A 24880-nucleotide genomic window follows, 5' to 3' on the forward strand; every position below is an offset into this window, starting at 1 on the left:
TTGAATATGCAAATAAAGGATGACTCTTAGGTTTATGGTATGAGAGCTGGAGGTGCCATTTCTAGAGATGGGAAATAATGACGAGAAGAAATAGATTTATGGGGAAGTATCTGTTGGAGCCATGTTAAAGTTTTATTGCTGTCCTACATCTGAGTTGCCAATTGATAGCTGGAGGTAGAACTCTTGAGCTAGAGTTGGCGGGTAGAGAGATAGATTTAAGCCTTACCAGTTTCTCACTAATTTCCTTCAGGTATCCTTTCTCCCACATAATCTATCTTCTTTATCATTGTCATCAGTTTCAAACATGTAGAATTATCCATCATTCAAAATGAAACAAAGTCCCCATAGCCCCATTTTTCTGCTTCTCTTTACAGCAAAATTTCTCACCTTTCCTAGAGGCTGATAAGTTTAGAAAATTTATAGAATGAATAGCTGTAAGTTTATGGTGAGATCAAATAATTATAGCACAGAAATAATGGAGCTAGAAGGTGGTGGTTTAGAAAGGAATGTTTGAAATAATTTCAGAGGTATAAAATGATTACAGATTCAGAGCTGTGGTCATAAAAAATTAAAGAGCTGTGGTCATAAAACATTAAAAGACAAAGGGAATCATAATGCCACTGTGTGGTCAAGCCTAATGTTAGCATTTGGTTGGTGTACACCAGCTCAGTCTCACAAGGTCTTCACAGCCAATATGTAGTCTGATTAGTTATTACCATTAGTGGTTATTAAATATTTTGAACATCACTCTTCCTCATGAAACAAATTCGAAGAACACTGACCAACTGGAATGCATCCAAAGAACATGATGACCAGGATGCAGAAGGGTGTGGACATGTTGGGCATATTTATTTACCTTAGAGAAAAGACAGAGGATCACAATTTTCTTTTTAAATGCTTATGAAATTCTGATGTAGAGGCTTTCAGGCTATGTATAAAACTCGTTATAAAACTTGTTCTGCTTAATATTGTTAGTGTTTACTGTTATTCAGACATAATCCTAAGAATTCATAACTCTCAATCTTTTTAACAATCCTATGAAGGTAGGTTGCATTATTATTTTAAATAGGAAATCAATTCACAAACAGATTAAATAACTTTGTTCCCATGACATAGCTAATAAGTGGAGAGAGAGGGACCCAAACCAAGCCTTCTTTGTTCCTGGCCATGATACTAATCATGCTGATATCTTTCAACTAAACATGAGGAAGAACAGTCTAGGAAATGGAACAGTTCAAAAACAGAAAATGCTCGAAAGTTCCGTACGGTATCTTCCTGGCTAGTATACTTTAAAGGGAATTATGTGTTAGGTAAAAGGTTGAACTAAATGATTGCGTTAAACTCCTGGGTTCAAGTGATTCTCCTACTTCAGCCTCCTGAGTAGCTGGGACTACAGGTGACCACTATTGTGCTTGACTTATTTTTTCTGTTTTTAATAGAGATGTGCCACTAAGTTTTCTATTATTAGTAGAGATGGGATCTTGCTCTTGCTCAGGCTGGTCTCCAGCCCAAGGAATCCTCCCCTCTTGGTCTCCCACAGTGCTACGATTACAGGCGTGAACCATGGTGCCTCCCCTACATGGTTTCTTAGAGTCTGTATTTAAACCAGGCCCTTCTTATTCAGCCACCCATCTTAAACCCACAGATTTTTAATTGGTTGTTTCTAAGTCATTAATAGAAATACTGTAGTTGAAAGAACTAAGGATAGAATCATTTCTGTGCCATGAAGACCTCCCCTCCACATTAACATTTATTGCGTGGTTATTCAATCAGCTGTGGAACTTTCTAGCCATATAATTACCCACTTGCTATTTTCTATCTGTTCACAGGGACATCACAAGACACCTCATTAAGTGCTTCACTGAAGTCTTCATTATGCTTATCCTATTCCCTCTGGCCACCATCTAATTAGCTCTCTTAAAAAATAAAATTAGGTTAATTCAATGTCTCATTTTAAGGATCCCAGGCTGGATTCTCGTGACCGCTGATTCCTTCCCCAGTGTTCAAAAACCATCTGTCTAATAATTTGCTGTAAAATTTTGCTGAGGCTTATTTTTGTTTAATAAATACTGATGATACTTTGTAAATACCGATTGATGTAATTCCATGTAGCTCTATCTCCATTTTACAGATAAGAATATTGAGGCACAGAGAGGTTCAGTAAATTCCCCAAGGCCACATAATCAGTAAGTGGCAGAGCTGAGTCTAACCAGCAGTTTGGCTATAGAATCTATGCCTAGAAATTCAAGCTATGTTTCTTCTCTGATCCATCTTTGGAAATTCCCTGTGCCTCTTTGTTTTCTCTGTCTCCACCTACTCCCTCCTATTGTTCCAAAATCTCCTTTTTGAAGAACAGTTCGTAACTTTTATTTTTTTTTAAACTTCTAAGTTACCTGACTCCATCCAGAATGCCTTTACTTGGTTGCATCTCCCAAGGTTTCTCTCTCTTCTGGTCTACCAGGCAGAGTTTCTTTGAGGATAACAATGATGCAAAGATTATAACCGACTCTTCCCTATCTTTTTTTCTCAGATTTGTGGAATAACAACATGAAGACAAATCAGTGATGTGTCATTATTTTAGGAGAACTTTAAATTTACAGTAAATATACAAATAAATTATAGGACATATCCTGTTACTATCAGGAGCACATTGGTGTCAACTTTTATGTATCTGAATTAAGAAAGGGTTATTATTCTGTATTGGGGCAGCTTGTCCCATTGCTTTTCTCTATTTTCACCAAAATGCCTCCCACCCCCCTTTCTTCAGATCACAGATTGTCATACAATTGTGTATAATTTTCTTAACAAGTCTTTTTGCCTTTGGTCTTTTAAAATCTATACTCTTCCATTGTGAAAGAGCTCTCTCCTACAAATCTTGATCACATGCTCTTGATAATCATTTCTTTATAAATATTAACAGTTTGGAATTTAATGTCACCTCTCTGCCCTCTTTAAGTTGTCATTATATAGGAAAAGTGTTATCTTAATTATTGGGTATATCTCACATTACAGCTCATTTATGTGGGTCCCAGAAAGAATTTGTTTTGATGTCTAATGGTGCTTACTTAACTACACATTTTAAGAATGTTGAGTCTGTTGGAGAAAGAGGTTTCAACTTCTTTTGGAAGAGGTGATTCAGAAGCAATCATGGAAGGCAATATTGGGACCTAAATGCCTATCCATAGTAAGTAGCTGCATAAAAATGTTTATTAAGCATAAGCTTTGGAGTAGAAGCTAGGGAACCATTGATCTCAGGGTTACTAGTAGTCACCCTACCCTAATACTAAAAACCAGGGTATCTTCATTTCAAACTATTCCTTAAGGCAGCGGTTCTCAACCTGTGGGTCGTGACCCCTTTGGGGGTTGAATGACCCTTTTACAGGGGTTGCCTAAATACATCCCACATATCAGATATTTACATTACGATTCTTAACAGTAGCAAAATTACAGTTAGGAAGTCGCAATGAAAATAATTTCGTGGTTGGAGGTCACCACAACATGAGGAACTCTATTAAAGGGTCGTGGCTACATTAGGAGGCATTAGGAAGGTTGAGAACCACTGCCTTAAGGCATATGACTGGTATTTCCTAGTAGATTATTCAAGGTAAAAAGTTAATTGGGGGATGTGTGTGTTTTATTATTATTTTAGAAATAGTGATTAATGCAAAAGCCAGACAATTGCTGTTTAAAGGATCACCAGTGTACACTCAAGCTATGCCTCTTCTACTACGTGACCACTCCTCACTACCTTAAAGGCCGCTACACAGAATACTTTAGCAGAAAATGTACTCACTTCTCTGCATAAAATAAAAACAAATTGAAAGTCTTTCTACCTATTTAATAGATTTGTAGGCTAGAATTTCATGAATTGTGCTTTAGATTTAAAAAACGAAATGAATCTTGTAGTAGGAGATTTTTTTGATTTGTGTAATTCTATGCAGCAGTATAATAATCAACTTACAGTGAAAAGTTTGAATGCATTTTGTCTTATTTATTTTTATTTTTCAACCAAACCAGCTCCAGGAGCTTTGTCTTTTTAAAGATGGAAGACTGAATGGTCTTTCTCATGAATCCTTGATTTGTGTCATAGACTAGTGAACCATATCATCCCATGGAGAGACTTTGAATTAAGGGATATTCACTTTTTTGATCCTGTAGCTGTCTCCATTGCTTTTCCCCTTTCATCTTTCCATCTCTAAACTAACCATTTATTCTCATTGCAAAAATATTTATATTGCCTCATTTCTTTTTAAATCATTTTTATTGGTTCAGTACTAATACAAGATTAATGTTATCTGTGCACAAATACACAAGGCCTAAGAGTGACTGCGTATAACGTGGATTAAAATTCACCCTGAAACCTTAATGCAGAAAATGAGTTTTGAATAAGTGCCTTTGTAAGGTTTTCCCTAAGGTCTGGGATAGTCTTAATTTTGAAGATTTTTCTCGGTTTTTGAACAAAACAATTTATATTTTTTATGTATTTGAAGAGAAAGTAGAAATGAGTATTGATATAATATTGAACAAATACATACAAATCCAATGTTCCAGAAATTTGGTCTATTTAAATCTATTTAAATAGATTTCTGGTATGAAATAAGAATCTCCAGTAAAGAGTTTTACACATGAATGTTAACTTTTAATTTCCAGATTATATAGCTATGGAGCTTAATTTTCTTCATGTTTGAGGAAATCCATACTTAAATTTAACCTCGTGATTTTTTGAGACTTTCTAAATTTGAGACTGGAATGACCACAGGGTTAGCGATTTTCCTTTGTATATCTTGTATTTTGCATATGTATGGTACAAAGGACTTGGATATATCTGGGTAACTGTTTAGCTAAGATAATGCAAATGATGTCACAGGAAGAACAATGTCTAATAATAACTTCATAATTAGGTATAATACTTTTACTTTTAAAAAAAATCAGTTTGAGTTGTCTCAAGATACATAAATGTTAATATTTAGGTTTATTGATATGCCCATTTTAAAAGCAGTACAGCAAAAGATAAAAGCTTCATCTCTTAGTACGAATCCTAGTGCTGAACCTATGAAAGAAATAAACAGCACCATTCCGAGATTTTAAACAATGTTGGCTTAACTATCCTTGTATCTATGTTTCTCCAGGTCTAGGATTGCCTTAAAATATGGGTGGTGCCTGTGGCTCAAGGAGTAGGGCGCTGGCCCCATATACTGAGGGTGGTGGGTTTGAACCCGGCCTCTGCCAAAACTGCAAAAAAAAAAAAAGAAAGAAAAGAAAAAATAGGATTGCCTTAAAATAAATTTCCCTGAAGTAGAATTTCTGGAATTAGGGCATATTTCTAAATTACAGACATAGCTGGGTCTGGGTAGAGTATAAATTGATACATCCATTTTATAATTTCAAAAATGAGGTCATTTGGCTGGGTGACCAGCATATAGATGTGTGGTACATCTATATGCAACGGAACAACATTTCCATAAAGTAGGAAATTAAAAAAATCAAAATAAGAAAAGCAGATGATTAAAAACTATGATATATTGGCAAAGGAAATGTTTTAGGAAATGGTATGACAGGGCAATGAGTATTTGTAAAGGGAGCATGGCCTAAGATTTGGAACCGGCTGGCATATGCATAGAGAGGTGAGCAGAAAAAAGAGCAGACAATTGATGAAGAGTTTAATACAGCTTTGTTGAGATAGCAGTAAAAATAAAGAACACATCATTAAAATGAATGATCTAGGACAGCAGATGTGCTGAAGCATTTAAGTATATAAAAGTCTAGATAAAAATGAAGTGAAACAGCATGGGAAAACAAACACAGAAGCACTACATTGTGTGTGTGTGTTGTGTAGACACACACAGACACAAACCCACAATGTTTATATATAAACGCATTTTGGTGATAAGCAAAACCAGTATTTAAATATAAAATATATCAATATGTTTTTATTATAAACCTGTGGAGAAAGAATTTGATATGAGGATACATATTCAATATAAAAATAATTAAACATTTTAAATTATGACAAATGTGATTCTTCCCCATTCCTCCTATAACAAAGTTGGAGAAGGAAAGTATTATTTTCTCCACCATCACTTCAAATTCAACAAGTGAGGTCCTGAAGGCACATGAACAAAAGGCAGATGCATTTTTCTTAAATGATTATGAATGAGAAACCAGGAGCACACATCTCAATTGTAGGGAATGTTTTCCTGTTGTCCTAGGAGAATATGGTTGAAGCAAACTGATAAGATGTATAGTGTAGTATTATTAGCTATGAAGACAAATAACAGTCATATATTTGGGGGGTTAACTTACTTGATGGTTGTTTATCCAATTTACAGACTTGATGGTCTGCTTTCAGCGAAAGAAAGAAGGTGAGACAGAGTATTCTAACCTGATTGGATTGAAAGTTAATGGTGTCATTGACTTTTCCAGGCACAGAGAAGAAACAGATTTGGGGATAAGTTATAAAATCTACTTGGGATATACTGATTGTGAGATGCTTTATGGGAATTCATATAGTAAAAAGATTATTAGTTTATTTAATTTCTGCTCACTTGATAAAACTTTTACTCAACTTACAGAGAAGGAAAAAATGGCATAAAATCAGAATTTGATCATCTGTAGTAAACACAGGTTGTTTTGGACCAGTTAGTAACCCCAGTCTAAAAACCTATCTTCTATAATGAAATATATTTATCTTAAAGCATATTGTTTTCCAGCATATTGTTTTCCACCAATAACACAGTGTTAAGCAAGTTTTCAGTCTTTGGGGGAATTAATAAAGTTTAGTCTTTTGGTAGATTAGAAAATGATGAGTTTTTTAAACAAGCGGGATCAAATTAGTCAATTTCGTTATACTGGGAAATACACCTTTAATGGGATAGTTACCCTGAAAGTAGGTTTTGCTGGGACCAGGGATCAGGTGTAATTAAGTGAACAGCAGCCAGCCTCCATCCAAGCAAGAGCCTATACAATGGTAGACCCACAAAGAAGGAAGAGCTGCTGATACCATTATGGCTAAGATAAGAATTTTACATAAATATGTGCATGTGTGTATATATATATATTAGTTAAATGTGTACTGATCCTGACAACTCTATGAGATATTACCATGCCCATTTTACAAATGAGTAAATGGAGACACAAAAAGATGAAATAAGGTGTCCAAGGTCACATGCTGGTAAGTTGCTGATCTGGAATTTGAACACAGGAAATCCTGGCTCCAGTGTCTATGATCCTACCTCCTACAATATACTTATATCTGTAAAGTGAGAATTTTAAGTTGATTTAATTGAACTAACCCTGAAAATGTGGATGTGAAATTGCAACAATGGAACCTCTTTATCAGTCTTTATTTTTTGAGATAGTTTCAGTTTAATGAGATATTTCACTGACAGTTCAATTAATAAAAAAAATGTGATTTGCACCTTTGAAGCACAGTTTAATATTATGGTGAAGATTTCCCTGCCTCTCTCAGTTGTCTGACTTTGGGCAAATAACTTGACTATCCCCTCAAATTTCTTATTAAATAGGTAAATAATGGTATTACTTTATAAGAATCTTGTGTGGATTGATAAAGCAGATAACACATTTGACATAGTGATTACTGTATAAACAGTCAGACTTAACGCTTAGTTTTTTTGTCAATCAGAAAATTAAAATCTCAATGTTTGATTATAAAATCTGTTGACAGATTTGGAGCTGAAACGGGCCCACTCTGCAGCAGATCATAGTTAACCTTTCCTTCCAAAATCCCCTCTGTTATCTATGAAGTGATAGGAAAAAGTATATGAAGTATTAATTTAGTTTCTCAACAAATATAAAGGTATAGTAAGTGCTGGTGAAGGGAGGTGAGAAAGACAGATGTGCTTTCTTACCGGTGTTTAAAACCTTGAAGATAATAAAAACACTGAACAAATAATAAGAGTTTATGTCTGGAAAAGGAAGGAAAAGGAAATTTAAATGTTAATGATGGAGGAAAATAAATACCCAAAGAATGAAAGGGCACGGAACGGCGGGAAGATTGAAGGAGTGATACGCGTTAGGGTTGTTAGTGATTTCTGCGCCAAAGGCTCTTCTTAGTCATGAACTATAACGTAAGGAGTTGGGCTTCGTTTACATGGTTTCTAAATGTCAGTCCGGAGATTACCTCTCCCTTTCCGGAGAAACACAGTCCACTCCAGCCACCGTTAACACCTGTGTTAAGTTTCCACCTCCTTTCGGCCTAGACACGCCCCTTCATCTTGACCACGCCTCTTGAACCACTACACTCGTCGTAAATCAAAATATCGCGAGAACTTCAATAGCTTCCCTTCTGACGTTTTCAGAGAGGAGAGTCTCTTTTGTTCTCGCGATATTTCCGGGTACTCGGGAGCCCGGGCGACCCGGGCTTCTGTGAAATATGGCGGTCGGCTGGGACTGTAAAACAAGGTAAAATACTGTAAACCCCGCTGGGTGCTGCTCCTTGGCTTGTTCCAAAGCTGCTCAGGGCGTGAATGCGGTTGAGGGGACTGAGAATCTGGCATTGGCTTGGCTCCCTGTTTTCATCGCTGTTTGGAGAGCGGGCCGGACCTAGAAGCCTCTCCTGCCCCCCGGGGGCGTTACTGGTAGGACCCTGGCCAGCGATGCTACCGGGAGCTCCCCACGCCTGGTCCGGGTGCCTCGGTCATATCTTACAACTCGAAGGAGTTCAGATGCTTCCTCGATAGCCTCTGTGTTCTTTTGCTTCTCGAAGTTGCCTCGGTGGCTTCTCCGGTCCTCAGGCGAGTAGGGTCCCTTGTGAAGACCAACCTGTCCTCCTGGGTGTCAGGATACCTACCCCATTTCAGACAAATACCACTTTCTTGGCAGCACGTTGTCTCTCTTTTTAAAGAAAGAATGAAGTCTTGGCCTCGCCTCTAAGGAGAGTTTCGTGTGCTGCTCCGGAAAAGGAAAAAGGGGCAGGGCAGTGCGAGACGCCAGAAGAGACAGGTTCGAGTGTCACTACTTTTCTCAAGGCAAGAAACCCTCCGGAGTAGAGCATAGCCTTGGGTTATTGGTAGTATGGAAAGTTGATAGGTCACTGTTTGAGAAAACACATTTAAATGACTTTTAGGATTAGAGGTCTGGAGACTTAAAGTGACATAATTAAATTTGTCAATGTTGCCAGACTGGCTTTCAGAAGCAATTAAATTTACAGTTAAAAAACAGGATTTATTCATTTCTTTGAAGTTGCGGTTCAGTATTTCAATTAATTGCCTAGCCTGATGCATTGAATTCTAGTATACAACCGTTATAAAGAAATGAGCCTGACTTGTTCACTTAAAGAAAACAAACTTATGATTATTTACCTAGTCTATTGGTATCTATAAGATGGCGTGGTTATTCCAATTCGTCTAGAGGGAAAACACCAGAAAAAAGAAATTCTGTGTTTTGGGGGGGTCTTTTTTGTTGTTTTGGTGGAGGAAGTTTTTTTCTTTTTCATAGTAAGCTTGAGTAACACAACTGAGTATTGTAATTGCTCCATGGTACAGATCATGAAAATATATCAAGTTTGAAAGCTCTTGCCAAGGAAATCAGGCCTCTTCTGGAACCAGGATGAATTAGAGAAAACATATCCCACAGATTTCTTTTCTTTGGGGGTTGGTTATTTAAATGGAAGAAATGGGAAGATTCATTTTTCATAGAAGTTATTTTTAGGTAGTTGATGCCTGGTACAAATCCTGTTTAACAGTTTTCTAATATGTGTTATGATCCTGCCTTTTAACAGTGTGGTGTGAAATTTAACCTTTTCCCTCATTGGTAAAAAGAGAATAATAATAATACCTAAATCATAGAGGAATTGTGAACATTAAATGTGTTAAAACATGCAAAGCAGTTAGAACAATGCCTGGCACACAGCACTCGGTGGGTGTTAGTTAGCTCTTGTTATTATCTTTTATTTCATTTTCTAACTTCAGTAGTTATAAATGTTGCCTTGTATGTAGTCAAAATGTAGACTAAAGATGATACTTTTTAATATAAAGTAGAACCTCCATAATTGACCATCTCCCTACATTGACCACCTCCTTCCTCCTAAAGATGATCTAATTTTCATAGACTAGACATGCACCATATGTATGTGTCGGTACAGTAGGCCTAGTTCTTTATGTTGACTAGTTTGTGACAGTCCCTTGGGTGGTCAACTTACAGAGGTTCTACTGTAGTTTCTTCCTCACCCCAGAATTAAATTCTATTCTGTGTGGTTAATGTGCCCTTAAACTCCATGTTCTATTTGCTTGCTTACTTAAGTTTTATTGTCTGTTGATTATTAAGACATAAATTCTGCCTTTCTTCTCCATAAAGTCTTGCTGCAGTCTAAGTCATTTCTAGTCTAGTCATTTCAGATGCTTTGTTAACACATGTTCCTTACTTTTGAGAAAATTCATTCTGTGACAGATTTCACATGTCCCTGACCTTCAAAGAAAAAGTCCTGTTTTAAATATCTTTTTTTTTTTTTGAGACTGTCTCACTTTGTTGTCCTGGGTAGAGTGCAGTAGTGTCATATTAGTTCACTGCAACTTTTTGGGCTGGAGAGATTCTCCTACCTCAGCCTCCCCTCCCCAGTAGTTGGGACTACAGGTGCTGGCCACAATCCTCCTCAAATTTTTCTATTTATAGGAGAGACAGAGTCTCACTCTTGCTCAGTCTAGTCTTGCACTGCTAAGCTCAGGCGATCCACCAGCCTTGGCCTTCCAGAGTGCTAGCATTACAGGCATGAGCCATTGTGCCCAGCCTGTGTTTTTTATACTTTTAAACTTTTATTTTATACACCTGTAGCTATTGTAGTCAAGTAATTCTGTGAGGATTATACTTATCCTTGCTTCACATTGCTACTAGGCACTTCTGGAGTATTCACGCAGGGGTCCTCAGACTTTTTAACGGGGCAAGTTCACTGTCCCTCAGACCATTGGAGGGCTAGACTATAGTTTAAAAAAAAACAAACAAACTATGAACAAATTCCTATGCACACTGCACATATCTTATTTTGAAGTAAAAAAACAAAAAGGGAACAAATACAATTACACCACCGCATGTGGCCGGCGGCCAGAGTCTGTGTCTCTTAACTTTCATTCTATCAGCTTATATCATCCTCTATGAGATTATGAACTACTCTCAGATACTCTCCCACTTTCTCAAAGGTTTTACCATCTAAATGGCAAGTATTTTATAAATCTTCACATTTTTTCAGAGAATTAAAAACAATTTTTTTAAATGCCTCATTTTCATCTTGATGGTAAAAAGCAGTGTCTTCATCCACTTTAAATTAAAATTACACGGAGTGGATTCTGAGAAGTTGAAGATCTTTTCAAATTTTTCACACAACTGGTATGTTCCTAAATAATAAGATTTTTCTGATCATGAACTCACACGTATGTTGTCTTATTTCCAAAATTGTTTTGTCAGCTAGAAAGCTGTTAGATTTGTTTGAATTATGTAAGGTAAACAACTCTTAAACAATAACATTTAACTTTTATAAAAGGTCCAAATTTTAAAGTAAAATGAATGCATACATTAGATATTTAGTGTTTGTAAAATAAAGCTAGGCTATCTTAAGTCTTTTATTAAAAAGTATTCTAATACAATATAATCAAGTAATTAAAAACTACAGATAGTTGTGGTTTTACCTTTTATTTCTGAAGTACAGTGATAAACAATACTTGTTTTATCTTCTTATTTTTATTAATGGCCTATTAGTATCCTGGGGCTGCTATAACAAATAACCATAAACTAGGAGGGTATAAAACAAAAGAAATTTATTCCCACACAGTTCTGGAGGCTGGAAGTCTGAAATCAAGGTGTTGTAAGGCCGTGCTTCCTCTGAAGACTGTAGAAAAGATTCCTTCCTTGGCTCTTCCTAGCTTTTGGGAAGTCCGTGGTGCCACTTTGTTTGCAGACACGTCACTCTAATCCAGTGATTCTCAACCTTCCTAATGCTGCGGCCCTTTAGTACAGTTCCTGTGGGTCGTGACCCACAGGTTGAGAACTGCTTCTCTAATCTCTGCCTCTTGTCTTCACATGACGTTCTCCAGCGTGTGACTTTATATCTTCACGTGTCCTTCTTGGACACCAGTCATTAGATTTGGGGCACCCTAATTCAGAATGATCTCATCTTAACCAATTATGTCTATAAATACCTAAAAATTTCTAAGTAAGTCCCATTCATAGATGCCAGGGGTTAGTACTTCTGCATATCCTTTTTAGGACATAGTTTAAAAAGTTTCATGAATTTGTATTTTAATTTTGGCAAAGGATCTGATAGTCTCATATTGAAATGAATACCCTAATGAGATACAGGCTGTGTGACATTATTTACATTTCCAAGTGTTGATCTTGTCTGTTTATGTTACAGCATGAATGTTTATAATGTCTGTTACAGAGTGAAAGGTGCTTTTTTTTTTTTTTCTTTGAGACAGTCTTGTTCTGTTCTCCTTCCTCCCCTGCCCCAAGAGTGCAATGTTGTCATCTTAGCTAATTGCAACCTCAAACTCCTGGGCTCAAGCAATGCTCCTGCCTTAGACTCCCTAATAGCTAGGAAGGACTATAGGCACTTGGCTAATTTTTTTTCTATTTTGGTGGAGATGGGGTCTTGCTCTTGCTTAGGCTGGTCTCAAACTTCTGAGCTCAAGTAATCCTCCTGCCTTGACCTCCTAGAGTGCCACGATTATAGGAGTGAGCCCCTACACCTGACCAAAGTTTCTTATTTCTTTTTATTTTTTTATTATTAAATCATAGCTCTGTACATAATGCGATCATGGGGCACCATACACTGGTTTTATAGACCGTTGACACATTTTCATCACACTGGTTAACATAGCCTTCCTGGCATTTTCTTAGTTATTGTGTTAAGACATTTATATTCTACATTTACTAAGTTTCACATGTACCCTTGTAAGATGCACCGCAGGTGTAGTCCCCCCAAACACCCTCCCTCCACCCATCCTCCCCCTTCCTTTCCTCCTCCTCTCCCCCTTCCCCCTATTCTTAGGTTATAACTGGGTTATAGCTTTCATGTGAAAGCCATAAATTAGTTTCATAGTAGGGCTGCGTACATTGGATACTTTTTCTTCCATTCTTTTTTTTTTTGTTGTTATTAAATCATAGCTGTGTACATTGATATGATCATGGGGCATCATTCACTAGCTTCACAGACCGTTTGACACACTTTATCATCACACTGGTTAACATAGCCTTCCTGGCATTCTCTCAGTTACTGTGCCAAGACACTTACATTCCACATTTACCAAGTTTCACATATACCCTTGTAAGATGCACCGCTGGTGTAATCCCACCAATCCCCTTTCCTCTACCCCCTCTCTCCTCCCTCCCCTCCCTTTCCCCCTTCCCCCTATTCTTAGGTTGTAACTGGGTTATAGCTTTCATGTGAAAACCCTAAATTAGTTTCATAGTAGGGCTGAGTACATTGGGTACTTTTTCTTCCATTCTTGAGATACTTTACTAAGAAGAATATGTTACAGCTCCATCCATGTAAACATGAAAGAGGTAAAGTCTCCATCTTTCTTTAAGGCTGCATAATATTCCATGGTGTACATATACCACAATTTATTAATCCATTCATGGATCAATGGGCACTTGGGCTTTTTCCATGACTTAGCAATTATGAATTGGGCTGCAATAAACATTCTTTTACAAATATCTTTGTTATGATGTGATTTTTGGTCTTCTGGGTATATTCAAGTCCCTTGCCCAGCCTGCGATGGTATCACTTGTTCTTTTTTTGCTTATACGTTTGAGTTCTCTGTGGATTCTGGTTATTAAACCCTTGTCAGAGACATAACCTGCAAATATCTTCTCCCATTCTGAGGGCTGTTGCTTGCTTTTCTTACTGTGTTCTTGGCTGTGCAGAAGCTGTTTGATCAGGTCCCAACAGTGTATTTGTGAAGCTGCTTCAATTGCCCGGGGGGTCCTCCTTATAAAATACTCACCCAGACTGATTTCTTCAAGGGTTTTCCCTGCACTCTCTTCTAGTATTTTTATAGTTTCATGTCTTAAGTTTCAATCTTTAATCCAGTGAGAGTCTATCTTAGTTAATGGTGAAAGGTGTGGGTCCAGTTTCAATCTTCTACAGGTTACCAGCCAGTTCACCCAGCACCATTTGTTAAATAGGGAATCTTTTCCCCACTGAATGTTTTTAATTGGCTTGTCAAAGATCAAATAACGGTAAGTAGCTGGATTCATCTCTTGGTTCTCTATTCTGTTCCAGACATCTACTTCTCTGTTTTGGTGCCAGTACCATGCTGTTTTGATCACTATTCTCTTTATAGAGATCTTTCACGTCCTTTGTTAGATAAACTCCCAAATATTTTATCTTCTTTGGCACTACTGTGAATAGAATAAAGTCCTTAGCTGTTTTTTCAGCTTGACTATAGGCTACTGATTTATGAATGTTGATTTTGTAACCTGAGATGCTGCTGTATTCCTTGATTACTTCTAAGAGTTTTGTAGTAGAATCCCTGGTGTTTTCCAGATATACAATCATATCATTTGTGAAGAGTGAAAGTTTGATCTCTTCTGACCCTATATGGATACAATTGATTGCTTTTTCTTCTCTAATTGCGATGGAAAAAACTTCCATTACAGTGTTAAAGAGCAGTGGAGACAATGGGCAGCCTTGTGTGGTTCCTGATCTGAGTGGAAATGATTTCAATTTAACTCCATTCAATACAATATTGGCTGTGGGCTGCGCTCTGCCTCTATCCAGCAGTGGGAGGTGAGGCCTGACAACCTTGGGCGCTTGATGGAGGCTGGGGGGTGTTCACTCACTTCCAACCCCGCCCCTGATTGATGTTACTGACAGAATAGAACAGAACAACTTTGTTGGAATTTGTTTCTGACCCTGCTAAATTCCCCTGCAGAAGAGAAGCTATTTTTAGTTCCCAGAGCCTGCACCTCAGGCCCTGTCTTTGCTTCTGCAGATTTGTATTCAGTTAGCTGTCAGTTCTGGCCTCCTGCCTTCCTTTGTCTATAGGCTGACGATCCCCTGAGGGCCGGGTGCGTCTTAGGCTCAGTAAAGTGGTCCTCTGGGTCAGTCTCGCCCTGGGAACTTCCTGGCTCTGTGCGTGTGTTTCTAGTCTCCACGCTCCACCCAGGCCGGTTCCGCCTCAAGCAGACCCTTTACTCATGGGGCCTATGTTTCTGTCCCAGATCTGTTTTGTGGTGGTTGCCACCTGAGAAGATGCCCGGCCTCCTCTGGTTGCCCAAGGAGACAGGGTGTGGCTTCGGAATATCTGGGAGTGAACCCTATTGTTGCCAATAATGGCTGCTGCTCTGTGCCTTGGGGCACTGCCCCTCCTGTGTGGTTCCCTCTCAGCCGACTGTCCTCTTCTCACTCCCATGGCACAGAATCAGCACTGATCAGCTGCATTCTAGGCCCTGTCCACACCCCTCGAGAAATCACCCAAGAATCTGGACTCCTGGGGGACAGGCCTCTAGACCTCAGAGTGAGAGTGGAGGGGAGTGCTGGGAGCTCAGAATTATAGGTAGAGAATATAAACAGTTCTATATAGTTTTATGCCTGGCAGGAGAACGCCTTGGCACCCTAGTAGGGGAGGTAGGTCCAGTTTTTAGAAGGTCTCTTCCATGGAGTGTAGTGTGAGGACCTTTGAACTCTGCTCGTTTGTTTGTGGGGCACTCCGAGCCGTTCTCATGGGGGAGGGGTCTCCCGTCCGCTTGGTGATGGATTTTGTACCATTTGTTTGTATCCTTGGGGTTGCAGCTCTCCTCAGCGGGGTTGATGTCCATTCTTCAACTTTCTGTCTTGGTGGAGCTCTAATCCACCAACTTACTTGCTAAATTTCTGTCCTTTAACTCTCCTTCTGGATGGGAGCCTCTGTGGAAAGCTGGCTTCAGTCAGCCATCTTGTCTCCGCCCCAGTTTCCTATTTCTTATGCAGTTTTTCAAAGTATTATAGGCCCTCTTATTTGTGGATTTTCTATCCATGGATTCAACCAATAGCAGATCAAAAATATTAGGAAAAGATTGCATCTATGTTGCACATGTATGTTCTTTTTTTGTTTGTCCCTAAACAATACAGTATAATAGCTCTTTACCTAGCACTTACAATGTCTTAGGTAGTGTAAGTAATAAGAGATAATTTAAAGTATACAGGAGGATGTGTATAGGTTGTATATAAACATACCATTTTATATTAGAAACTGCAGCATCCAAGGATTTATGTATCTGAGGAAGGTCCAGGAACCACTACCCTATGAATACTGAGAGATAGCTGTAATGTCTTAATTTCAGCTGTTATCAGTTACTTTTTTTTTTGTTTGATATTCAATACATTATAAGAGAGACATCAAAGAAAATAAATATGTACTAGAGATTGTCAAGATATGAATAAGCAGCACTAACCAGTGGGCAGAGAAGTCTAGTGCAGTGCAGTGAGCCCTAAGTTTTTAGATTTTGTGTACCAGTACAAAAAAAATATATAGGAAAAAGCAAGGACTGAAAAAAAAAGGACTGGGTTTGAGGACTGACATAGGATTATAGTTTTTAATTTTGCTGAATAAAGAAAATGAAATAAAAAACCTGTGTTATCTGCTTTTATCATTTCATAAAGGATATTTTGATACACAAAAGGAAGTAATCTCAGAATAAATGACATTTTTTGGAATAAATTCTAAAAATTTTTTGTGTTTGTGACTTTTTTCTTTTTAGGTAGACATTATAAAATTTTGTCACAGAAAGGCAGTGACTTTTTTGAAACATTGATCCCAGGCTATTTCTAAATACGTTTTTTTTTTTAAATGACTGACCAAACTGGCTGCAGAGGCAAAGAGAGTAGGAAGGGGAACAGTGAAATTGGGTAACTTATTTGAGAACAGCAGTGAAGATGAAGAGTCGATCTGTCCTAGTCAGGAAAAAGCTCAAGGGATAGTGAATTCCACTCCAGAGAGGAAAATATGTTTTTGACTTTAGAGAGGCAATAGTTACAAGAGTCGAGAGGAGCCTAAATGTGGTCTTGCTTGTGTGTAGTTTTGCAAAGAATTAAGATGGAGATCATTATGCTAGGAGAACTATTAAGCGTAAAAAGGTGTTATTGTGGATGAATGAGTTCCAAAGGATGATGGTAGAATGGGGAAGAAGAGAAGCGTAGTGAATGACCCAGGTGCTGAAGTCATTAAGGAAATTCTAAAGACTTCCGGGTGGTAGGAGAGGATGGCAGCAAGTAGCACGCTGAGAGTGTGTGCTCGTGCCTTGCACAGCATAGACTCTGGTCCCAAGCTGCTTGGCATCACAGTACAAGTTCTCCCCCTGCTGTGTTGTCCTGGGAAAATTATTTGTCTGTTCTGTGCTTCATTTTCTCATCCTTAAATGAGAAGGGAAATAGTATCTGCTTCATAGTGTCATTTATAGGATTAAATGAATTAGTAGGTAAAATGCTTTGAATAATACCCTGTTTTCCCCAAAATAAGACAGTGTCTTATTTTAAGGTGTGCTCCCAAAGATGCGGTAGGTCTTATTTTCAGGGGACGTCTTATCCTTCCTGTAAGTAGGTCTTATTTTCAGAGGATGTCTTATTTTCAGGGAAACGGGGTACCTAGCATAAAACTTGAAAGTTAGCTCTAATTTTTACTTATGTAGTGTATTTGTTAACTAGTATTATTATTAGCGTAAAGTACCCTTGGAAGGAGAAGAGATGGTTGAGAAATATGATAAAACATGAAACTTCTTTATCCTGTGGGTTTCAGAAATGAACTAAGGATAGTGAGGGAATTACCACCAGGTGAAAGTCAGGTTTCATGAAGAGAACAGGTAGAAGGATTGCTTTTAGAAAAACTAGAAGTTATTGGATACCATGTTTATGTTAGAACAGTGACTTGATAGAGTAAGTGGCAAGTATTAAGAGATGGAATGAATTTCTTGGCATTACATTAGTGCTGAATTTACAGGAGTGGGATATGAGGAATAGAGTGGTAAGGTGCCTCCATTCTAGAATTATAATCATGGAAAATGGAGTTGGATGAAGCTGGGGACTGGGAGGTAGCTAAGGGGGTATACTAGCTCGACTTTCAAGGGGGAGAGGGTGCCGAATCAGTTGTAAGTATTATCAGAGGAATTGTGAAACTAGCTGCTTGTCATATCTTTATACTTATATATGACTTGAACCATTTATAAAACTCATTGTAAGATACAACATTATAGAAAGTTTTGGAAATGGAAGTCACTATTTTATTCATTTGCTCAACAATGTTATGCTGACTATATGACAGCCTCTGTTCCAGGTGCTAGGGACATTGTAGAGAACAAAAACAAAAGACTCTTCCTCCTTCTGGATTTTATATTCTGTATATTTACTTTCCTAAGTTTGACACCCTATTGTGATTTGAAAGCTGTGCTATTATGGATGTCTCTGGGGAAATTTCCTTTCTTCCCTGCTGTGCCAGACTTTGGAGAAACACAGATAGACTTGGTTCCTGTCCTAACAAGCCAGTGGAGAAAACAGAAAATGAAATAAGCAATTAAAAATAGTCTGATAAAGATACAGTAATCTTGAAGCATATAGCTTTCAGGGTCATGAAACATTTTTCCCCCAAGGGAAAGATGAGAAAATTAGGAGTTAGACAAATGTACCAGTGGGAGGGGGAAAGAAAACATTTCTGGCAGAGAGAATAGCATATTTAAGAACGTGAAAGTGATTCAATATAGCTGGAACTTAAGATATGTGAGGCCTTTGGTGTAAGGAGAGGTAAGCACGACCTGCTTTTTGGAGGGCTTTATAAACCAGGTTAGGATAGAGTCCAAACTCTAAATGCAACAGGAAGTTATTCTAAGATTTTTAAAAGGAATGTTGTAGTATTGGGCTTGCATATTAAAAAGAATTTATTGTCACAGGGAGAGGGAATTGAAAGGTTGAGGAGTTGAGGTTGTAGAAGCAATGCAGTGATAGTTTGTGACACTTGAGGCTAGGGTCCTCATAAGAAGCTTCTCAGTCAGCTTGAAGACAAGAGGACATATTTAAGAGAATTTTAGGAAGAGCTTAAGTCTAAGGATATAATTCATGTTTCTAGCTTGTGCAGTTGGGTGCATGGTGTTATTAAATAAGAGGATACGGGGCCAGGTAGGTTATGCCTGAAATCCTAGTACTCTGGCAGGCTGAGGCAGGAGGACTGCTTGAGCTCCAGAGTTTGAGAGCAACCTGAGGAAGAGTGAGACCTCTTCTCTACTCCAAATAGAAAAATTAGCCCAGGGTGATGATGCACTCCTGTAGTTCCAGCTACTTGGGAGGCTGAGGCAGGAGGATTGCTTGAGTCCAGGAGTTTGACGCTGTAGCAAGCTATGATGATATGATGACCCCCACTGTACTCTATTCAGGGAGACAGAGCGAAACTCTTGTCTCAAAAAAAAAAAAAAAAAATATATGTATATAATATACACACATACACATCTATAAAAATATATGTTTATATGTGTGTATATATAGGAAGAACAGTTTTGATAGGGTGAAGTATTCATTTTTAGACTTGTTGAGTTTGAATTGTTTTTGAAATGTTCAAACAAAAATGGAATAGAAGTAAGGAAATATACTGTATACATAACTATGGAGACATTTGGGCTGGGAATAAAAATTGGGGAGAAATTAACATGTAAATAAAAATTGAAAGAATAGGTGATCACTTGGGGAGATTGGAGGTTGAGAGGGGGTCTAGTGCAGAATCTGAGAAGGTGAATTTACAAAGTAAGCTAAAAAGGATTTTAGAGGCGGAATAAGAATCAGGAGTGTGCCAAGGTAAAAGAATGTTTTAAGAAGAAAAAGAAGTGATGAACAGTGTATTTTTTTCAGAGTGAAATGATAATAGTTAAGGACTAAGTAATATCCATTGGATTTAGTACTGAGGAAGTTGTTAATGACCTTGTTCAGAGCAAATTTAGTTAAGCGGTGAGAGTGGGTGAGGAATTAGTCACAGCTAATGAATGAGGACAACTCATTTTTTGGCTGTAGGTGTGCTATCAGAAATCTATAGTTGGAGTTAGACTTGAGTTTAAAGAAGAGTTTTATTTTGTTTTAAAGATAAGAGTCATGAATGTATTTAATATTTAACTTTAATCTGAAAGAATGAGTAGCAATTGGATTGGTGCAGCTACCACTAAAAAGTACAGAAAATAAATTTGATTACTTTGTTAGAGCTGAATAAGCTTAGGGGACATGGGTTATGCCTAACAAATACTCAGAAGCTTAATTTATAGTTTTATACTGACATATGGATCAGTTTTGTCTATATTATCTGTTTGTGTACCTCATTATTTTTTGAGGAAAACCATGTGCGTGAGAAGCATGAACATCCTTTCTAGGGCCTCTTCTTTCTCCTTTAATCCTACTCATTATATTTTAGAACAAGAATCTCCTGTTTTCTCCCCAAGACATTTTTCTTCTTACGGTGACATCTATAACCATCTGATTTATTCTGCCATTGTGGATAGATATTATTAATACAACTTTAATCTCTGGGAATTCTTTATAGTATCACCTGTATTTATAACTCTGTCTCAAAAATTATGTAAAATATGAGAATTTAGTTATTTGTGTGACTTTATAACATTTTAGATGTAGTTGACATACTGATCAAAAAGGGAATAGCAAGGAACTTTTTCTTTTTTGAGACAGGTTCTCTGTCATCAGGCAGTGATGTGGTTGTAACACACTGTAAGCTCAAACTCCTAAGTTCAAGCGATCTTCTTGCCTCAGCCTGAAAAGCTGGGCTATAGGCATGAGCCACCATCCCCAACTAACTTTTTTTTTTTTTTTTTTTAATTTTTAGAAAATGTCTTGCTTTGTTGCCCAGGCTGGTCTTGAACTCTTGGCCTCAGGCGATCCTCTATCTCCACCTCCCAAAAGGGATTATCAGCATGAGCCACTGGCCTACGTTAATCGCGGAAGCCCAGGAGTTAGAGGTTGCTGTGAGCCGTGTGACGCCACGGCACTCTACCCGAGGGCGGTACAGTGAGACTCTGTCTCTACAAAAAAAAAAAAAAAAAAAAAAAATTCAAAAAAAAAAAAAATAAAATTTAAATTATAAAAATAGATAATTTAGAAAGTATGAAATTTTGTGAAAAAGACAAAATTCTCCCATTTTAATATTTTTGAGTATAGACTGTTTCTAGTATATCTTTTTCTTTCTCCCATAAAATTAGGACCCATATAGCCTTTTTGTCCTTGTTTTACTGTGTCTTAAGTGTTTCCTTATGTCATTAAATATTTTCTTTTAGAATATTTTCAGTCACCATAATTTATACATTAGATGAGTTCATTTTCGTCTTCAGTATTTAAAAATAACACTATAAGAAATACCCTCATGATCAAATTTTTGTTCATAAGCCAGATTAATGCCTTAGGGTACATTCTTAAAAAGATTTTTAGTTTGTCACCAGGGGAGTGGTGAATATTTATATTCTCGTTGGTAATGTATGAGTATGTTGTTTTACTTCATTGCCATCCATTTCTGGGCATATATTATTTTTATAATACCTATTTTTCAATTTAATAGGAGAAAATTATTTAATTTGTCTATTTAAATATTATGCAGGTGATTTCCTTTTTACTTTTTTGTGCTGTTTAACGTGTTTGTGTGTAAATTGCCTTTCATTAATCGTTTTTTCTGGAGTGTGGGGTGTGTGTTTAACTAGGGAAAGGAGGGATGTGAATAAGTGCTCTTTGTTTTCTCAAAGGAGGAACAAGAATGCTAAGTTCTAGGGACATTGACATTGTCAGTTATCCTAAAATAGACTTTTATCTCTTTAGATGATTCATGTATTCCTTAATTTATTTAATCCTTAGCATGACTATATGAAGAAGAGGAAGGTTTACCTGAAGATGAGGCGACTGAATCGGAAAAAAACCTTAAGTTTGGTGAAAGAGCTGGATGCCTTTCCAAAGGTTCCCGACAGCTATGTAGAGACTTCAGCCAGTGGGGGTACAGGTAAACAAGAGTTCCCATTAGGAGTTCTTTAGTAAGTGCGACTTCTGAGTGATGCAGTCAACAATGTAAATAAATGTAGCCCTGAAGAACTCCTGGATGAATGGTGCAATAACTTTGTAACTAATCTGTCCTCATGTCACAGTGTTTGCCTTAGTTTTATTCTTAATTAATATTCTCTGTAGCATCTAACCCAGGGCCACCTGCATTTAGCAGTATTTATTAAAGCATAAATGAGCTAATTAATCCAGTTTTACTGTTTTGGTTGCCCTTCATTTGTGTGGTTTATCTCACAATGGTTTATTTTCATTTTTTCAAACCACAACAAATAATTACATTAACAAGATTTTAATATGTATATGGAATTGAAGTTGGAAGAAGTTATTTAACAACATTGAAACTGTCTCATTACTATTGTGGTTAAGAGTAAATCAGTATGGACATTATAAAATTTTTTTTTAATTATTTGAGAGGCAGCACAGGTAATGGTTAGTTAAGAGCTTAGACTTTGAAACCAGACTCTGACTTCAAATCCTACCTCTGCCCCTTCCTAACTATATGGCCTTGAGGAAGTTATTCAAGTCTGGGCCTTTGTTTCTTTTTCCATGAAATAGGCATAATATTATTATTTACCTCCCAGGGTTACTGTACCAATTGAGTAAGTTAATATTTATAAAATGCTGAGAGCAGTGCCTGGTAAAGATAGAAGTATTTGTTAAAAATAAATAAATAATGAAATATATAAGAAAAACATGAGTTACAGTATTTTACCATTATTTTGTCCCGATGGAGAACTAACAACGTATGTGACATAAGATTGACATTTTATTTGGTAAAGTATATAATGTTCTTGCTATTTATAAACTTTCTAATTGCTTGTGATTAAATTTTGTTAATGAAAATAGTTTAAGTTTGTGTTGCACAATTCATTTTAATTTTTTTGCTGTGCTATCTAATAGTCCCTTCCTTTTTGTCAGATCTTGTACTTGATTTTGTAAATGAAGGGATATATTTGGGAGATTGTAAAGAGGAAGAGATTTTTATTAGAGATGAATTTCTAGCATACAGAAACTTACTGTGACTTCTCAGCATCAAAGAAATTAAGCTCGTTTTTTGTTTTAAATTGAGCTATAGGCATAGGTATATTTTTAACAGTGTAGGGAATATTTTTAAACTTCTACTATATAACATGCTTATTTTCATCATTTATCATGTCTGTGATGCTGCTATGTGTATAATGAATTAAAATTTTTGTACCTTGTAAAATTTTTGCATGTCTGGCTCGGTGCCTGTAGCTCAGTGGCTAGGGTGCCAGCCACATACACCAGAGTTGGTGGGTTCGAATCCAGCCTGGGCCTGCCAAAAACAACAGTGACAACTATAACCAAAAAATAGCTGGGCGTTGTGGTGGACGCCTGTAGTCCCAGCTACTTGGGAGGCTGAGGCAAGAGAATTGCTCGCCTAAGCCCAACAGTTGGAGGTTGCTGTGAGCTCTGATGGCAAGGCACTCTAACCACGGTGACGTAGTGAGACTCTTGTCTCAAAAAAAAAAAAAAAAAAAAAAAAATTTTTTTTTTTTTTTTTTTTTGGTGTATCTGTTCAGTGAGTCATGTCCTTAAAATTGAAGAAATAAAATGCTTTCTAAGTAATGCAGATGTTTATGTGCTTCGTTTTTGAGCTGTTTTGTGGCTCAGTGAGTAGGGCGCTGGCCCCATATGCCGAGGGTGGTGGGTTCAAACCCAGCCCTGGCCAAACCACAACAAAAAAAATAGCCGGGTATTGTGGCGGGTGCCTGTAGTCCCAGCTGCTTGGGAGGCTGAGGCAAGAGAATCGCGTAAGCCCAAGAGTTAGAGGTTGCTGTGAGCCATGTGACGTCATGGCACTCTACCCCAGGGCGGTACAGTGAGACTCTGTCTCTACAAAAAAAGAAAAAAATCTATAAACATTTTGAATTTTTTCATAGTATTTGTTCAAGTGAAAATCAAGTTAGAGGTTTTTTTCTACTTTAACCTTACTTAAAATAGTTTTCTGTTTACTTCTTAAAAAATGTTTTAATTCTGTTTTTCTCCTTTCATTGGATTTTTCAGTTTCTTTAATAGCATTTACCACTATGGCTTTATTAACCATTATGGAATTCTCAGTATATCAAGACACATGGATGAAGTATGAATATGAAGTAGATAAGGATTTTTCTAGGTAAACTATTTTTTTTCTTACTGAAATACCTTTAGATTCAAAGTATCTCAAAACAAAGCATACTTTGTTATAAGTTTAACCCTTTAAACTTTATTGACTTATTTTAGTTCTGAAGAGAGTCCTGAAAAATTCTTCAGTATTATATAATTTATGCATTCAGTAAAACATTTTAGAATCATTCAAATACTGGTTGAATTCTAAAATAGTATGTTTTTTATTTAATATGTATTTGTTCAAAAAGGGTAGGAGAGCATATATTTTTCCTGAGATGTGGATACCATAGAACTTGTTTAATATTTGAAATTGAAATATCTTATTTGTATGAGCTGGAAAATAAATTGTCTAATGATACATTATATATATTTATGACTTGATTTCTATAAATTATATCTGAGCTTTACTTTTATATTCATGGTACAGAATAAAGAAGAATAATGTTACTTTTAAACTTTCTAAACTATAGTACCTTAATTAAGAGACAAAACATACTTTATATTTATTCATTTGTATTATTTGGGGTTTTAGTGGATTGACGATAACGTGTTTATAATGTTAAGATTGCACCAGATAGGGAGACACATTTAGTTCTCGCTCTACCATTTACTAGCTATGTGACTTCAGGAAAGTTACTAAATCTTTATCTGTGTATTATTGAGTTTGCTTTTCTGAAAATGGAGATGATTGTTATAATACCTTCCCCATAGGGTTTATGAGAATTAAATTAGTCAGTATTT

General features: G+C 37.0%; 2 protein-coding genes across 2 annotated transcripts in view; both read left to right on the forward strand.

The window, feature by feature from the left end:
• OVCH1 (ovochymase 1) overlaps positions 1-8251 on the forward strand; it is an 84350-nt gene extending 76099 nt beyond the window's left edge. The window contains 1 exon segment of the mRNA XM_053556583.1: positions 8129-8251. Within this exon segment, the coding sequence (XP_053412558.1) occupies positions 8129-8251 (123 nt within the window).
• A 41-nt stretch (positions 8252-8292) lies between these two features.
• The window catches only part of ERGIC2 (ERGIC and golgi 2), a 42095-nt gene continuing 25507 nt past the window's right edge, over positions 8293-24880 (forward strand). The window contains exons 1-3 of the mRNA XM_053555432.1: positions 8293-8421; positions 21812-21953; positions 24038-24146. Coding sequence (XP_053411407.1) covers positions 21821-21953; positions 24038-24146 — 242 coding nt within the window. The 5' untranslated portion in view covers positions 8293-8421; positions 21812-21820. The remainder of the gene's footprint in view (positions 8422-21811; positions 21954-24037; positions 24147-24880) is intronic.

This window comes from Nycticebus coucang, chromosome 12, assembly GCF_027406575.1.
Source record: "Nycticebus coucang isolate mNycCou1 chromosome 12, mNycCou1.pri, whole genome shotgun sequence".
NCBI classification, from domain to species: Eukaryota; Metazoa; Chordata; class Mammalia; order Primates; family Lorisidae; genus Nycticebus; species Nycticebus coucang.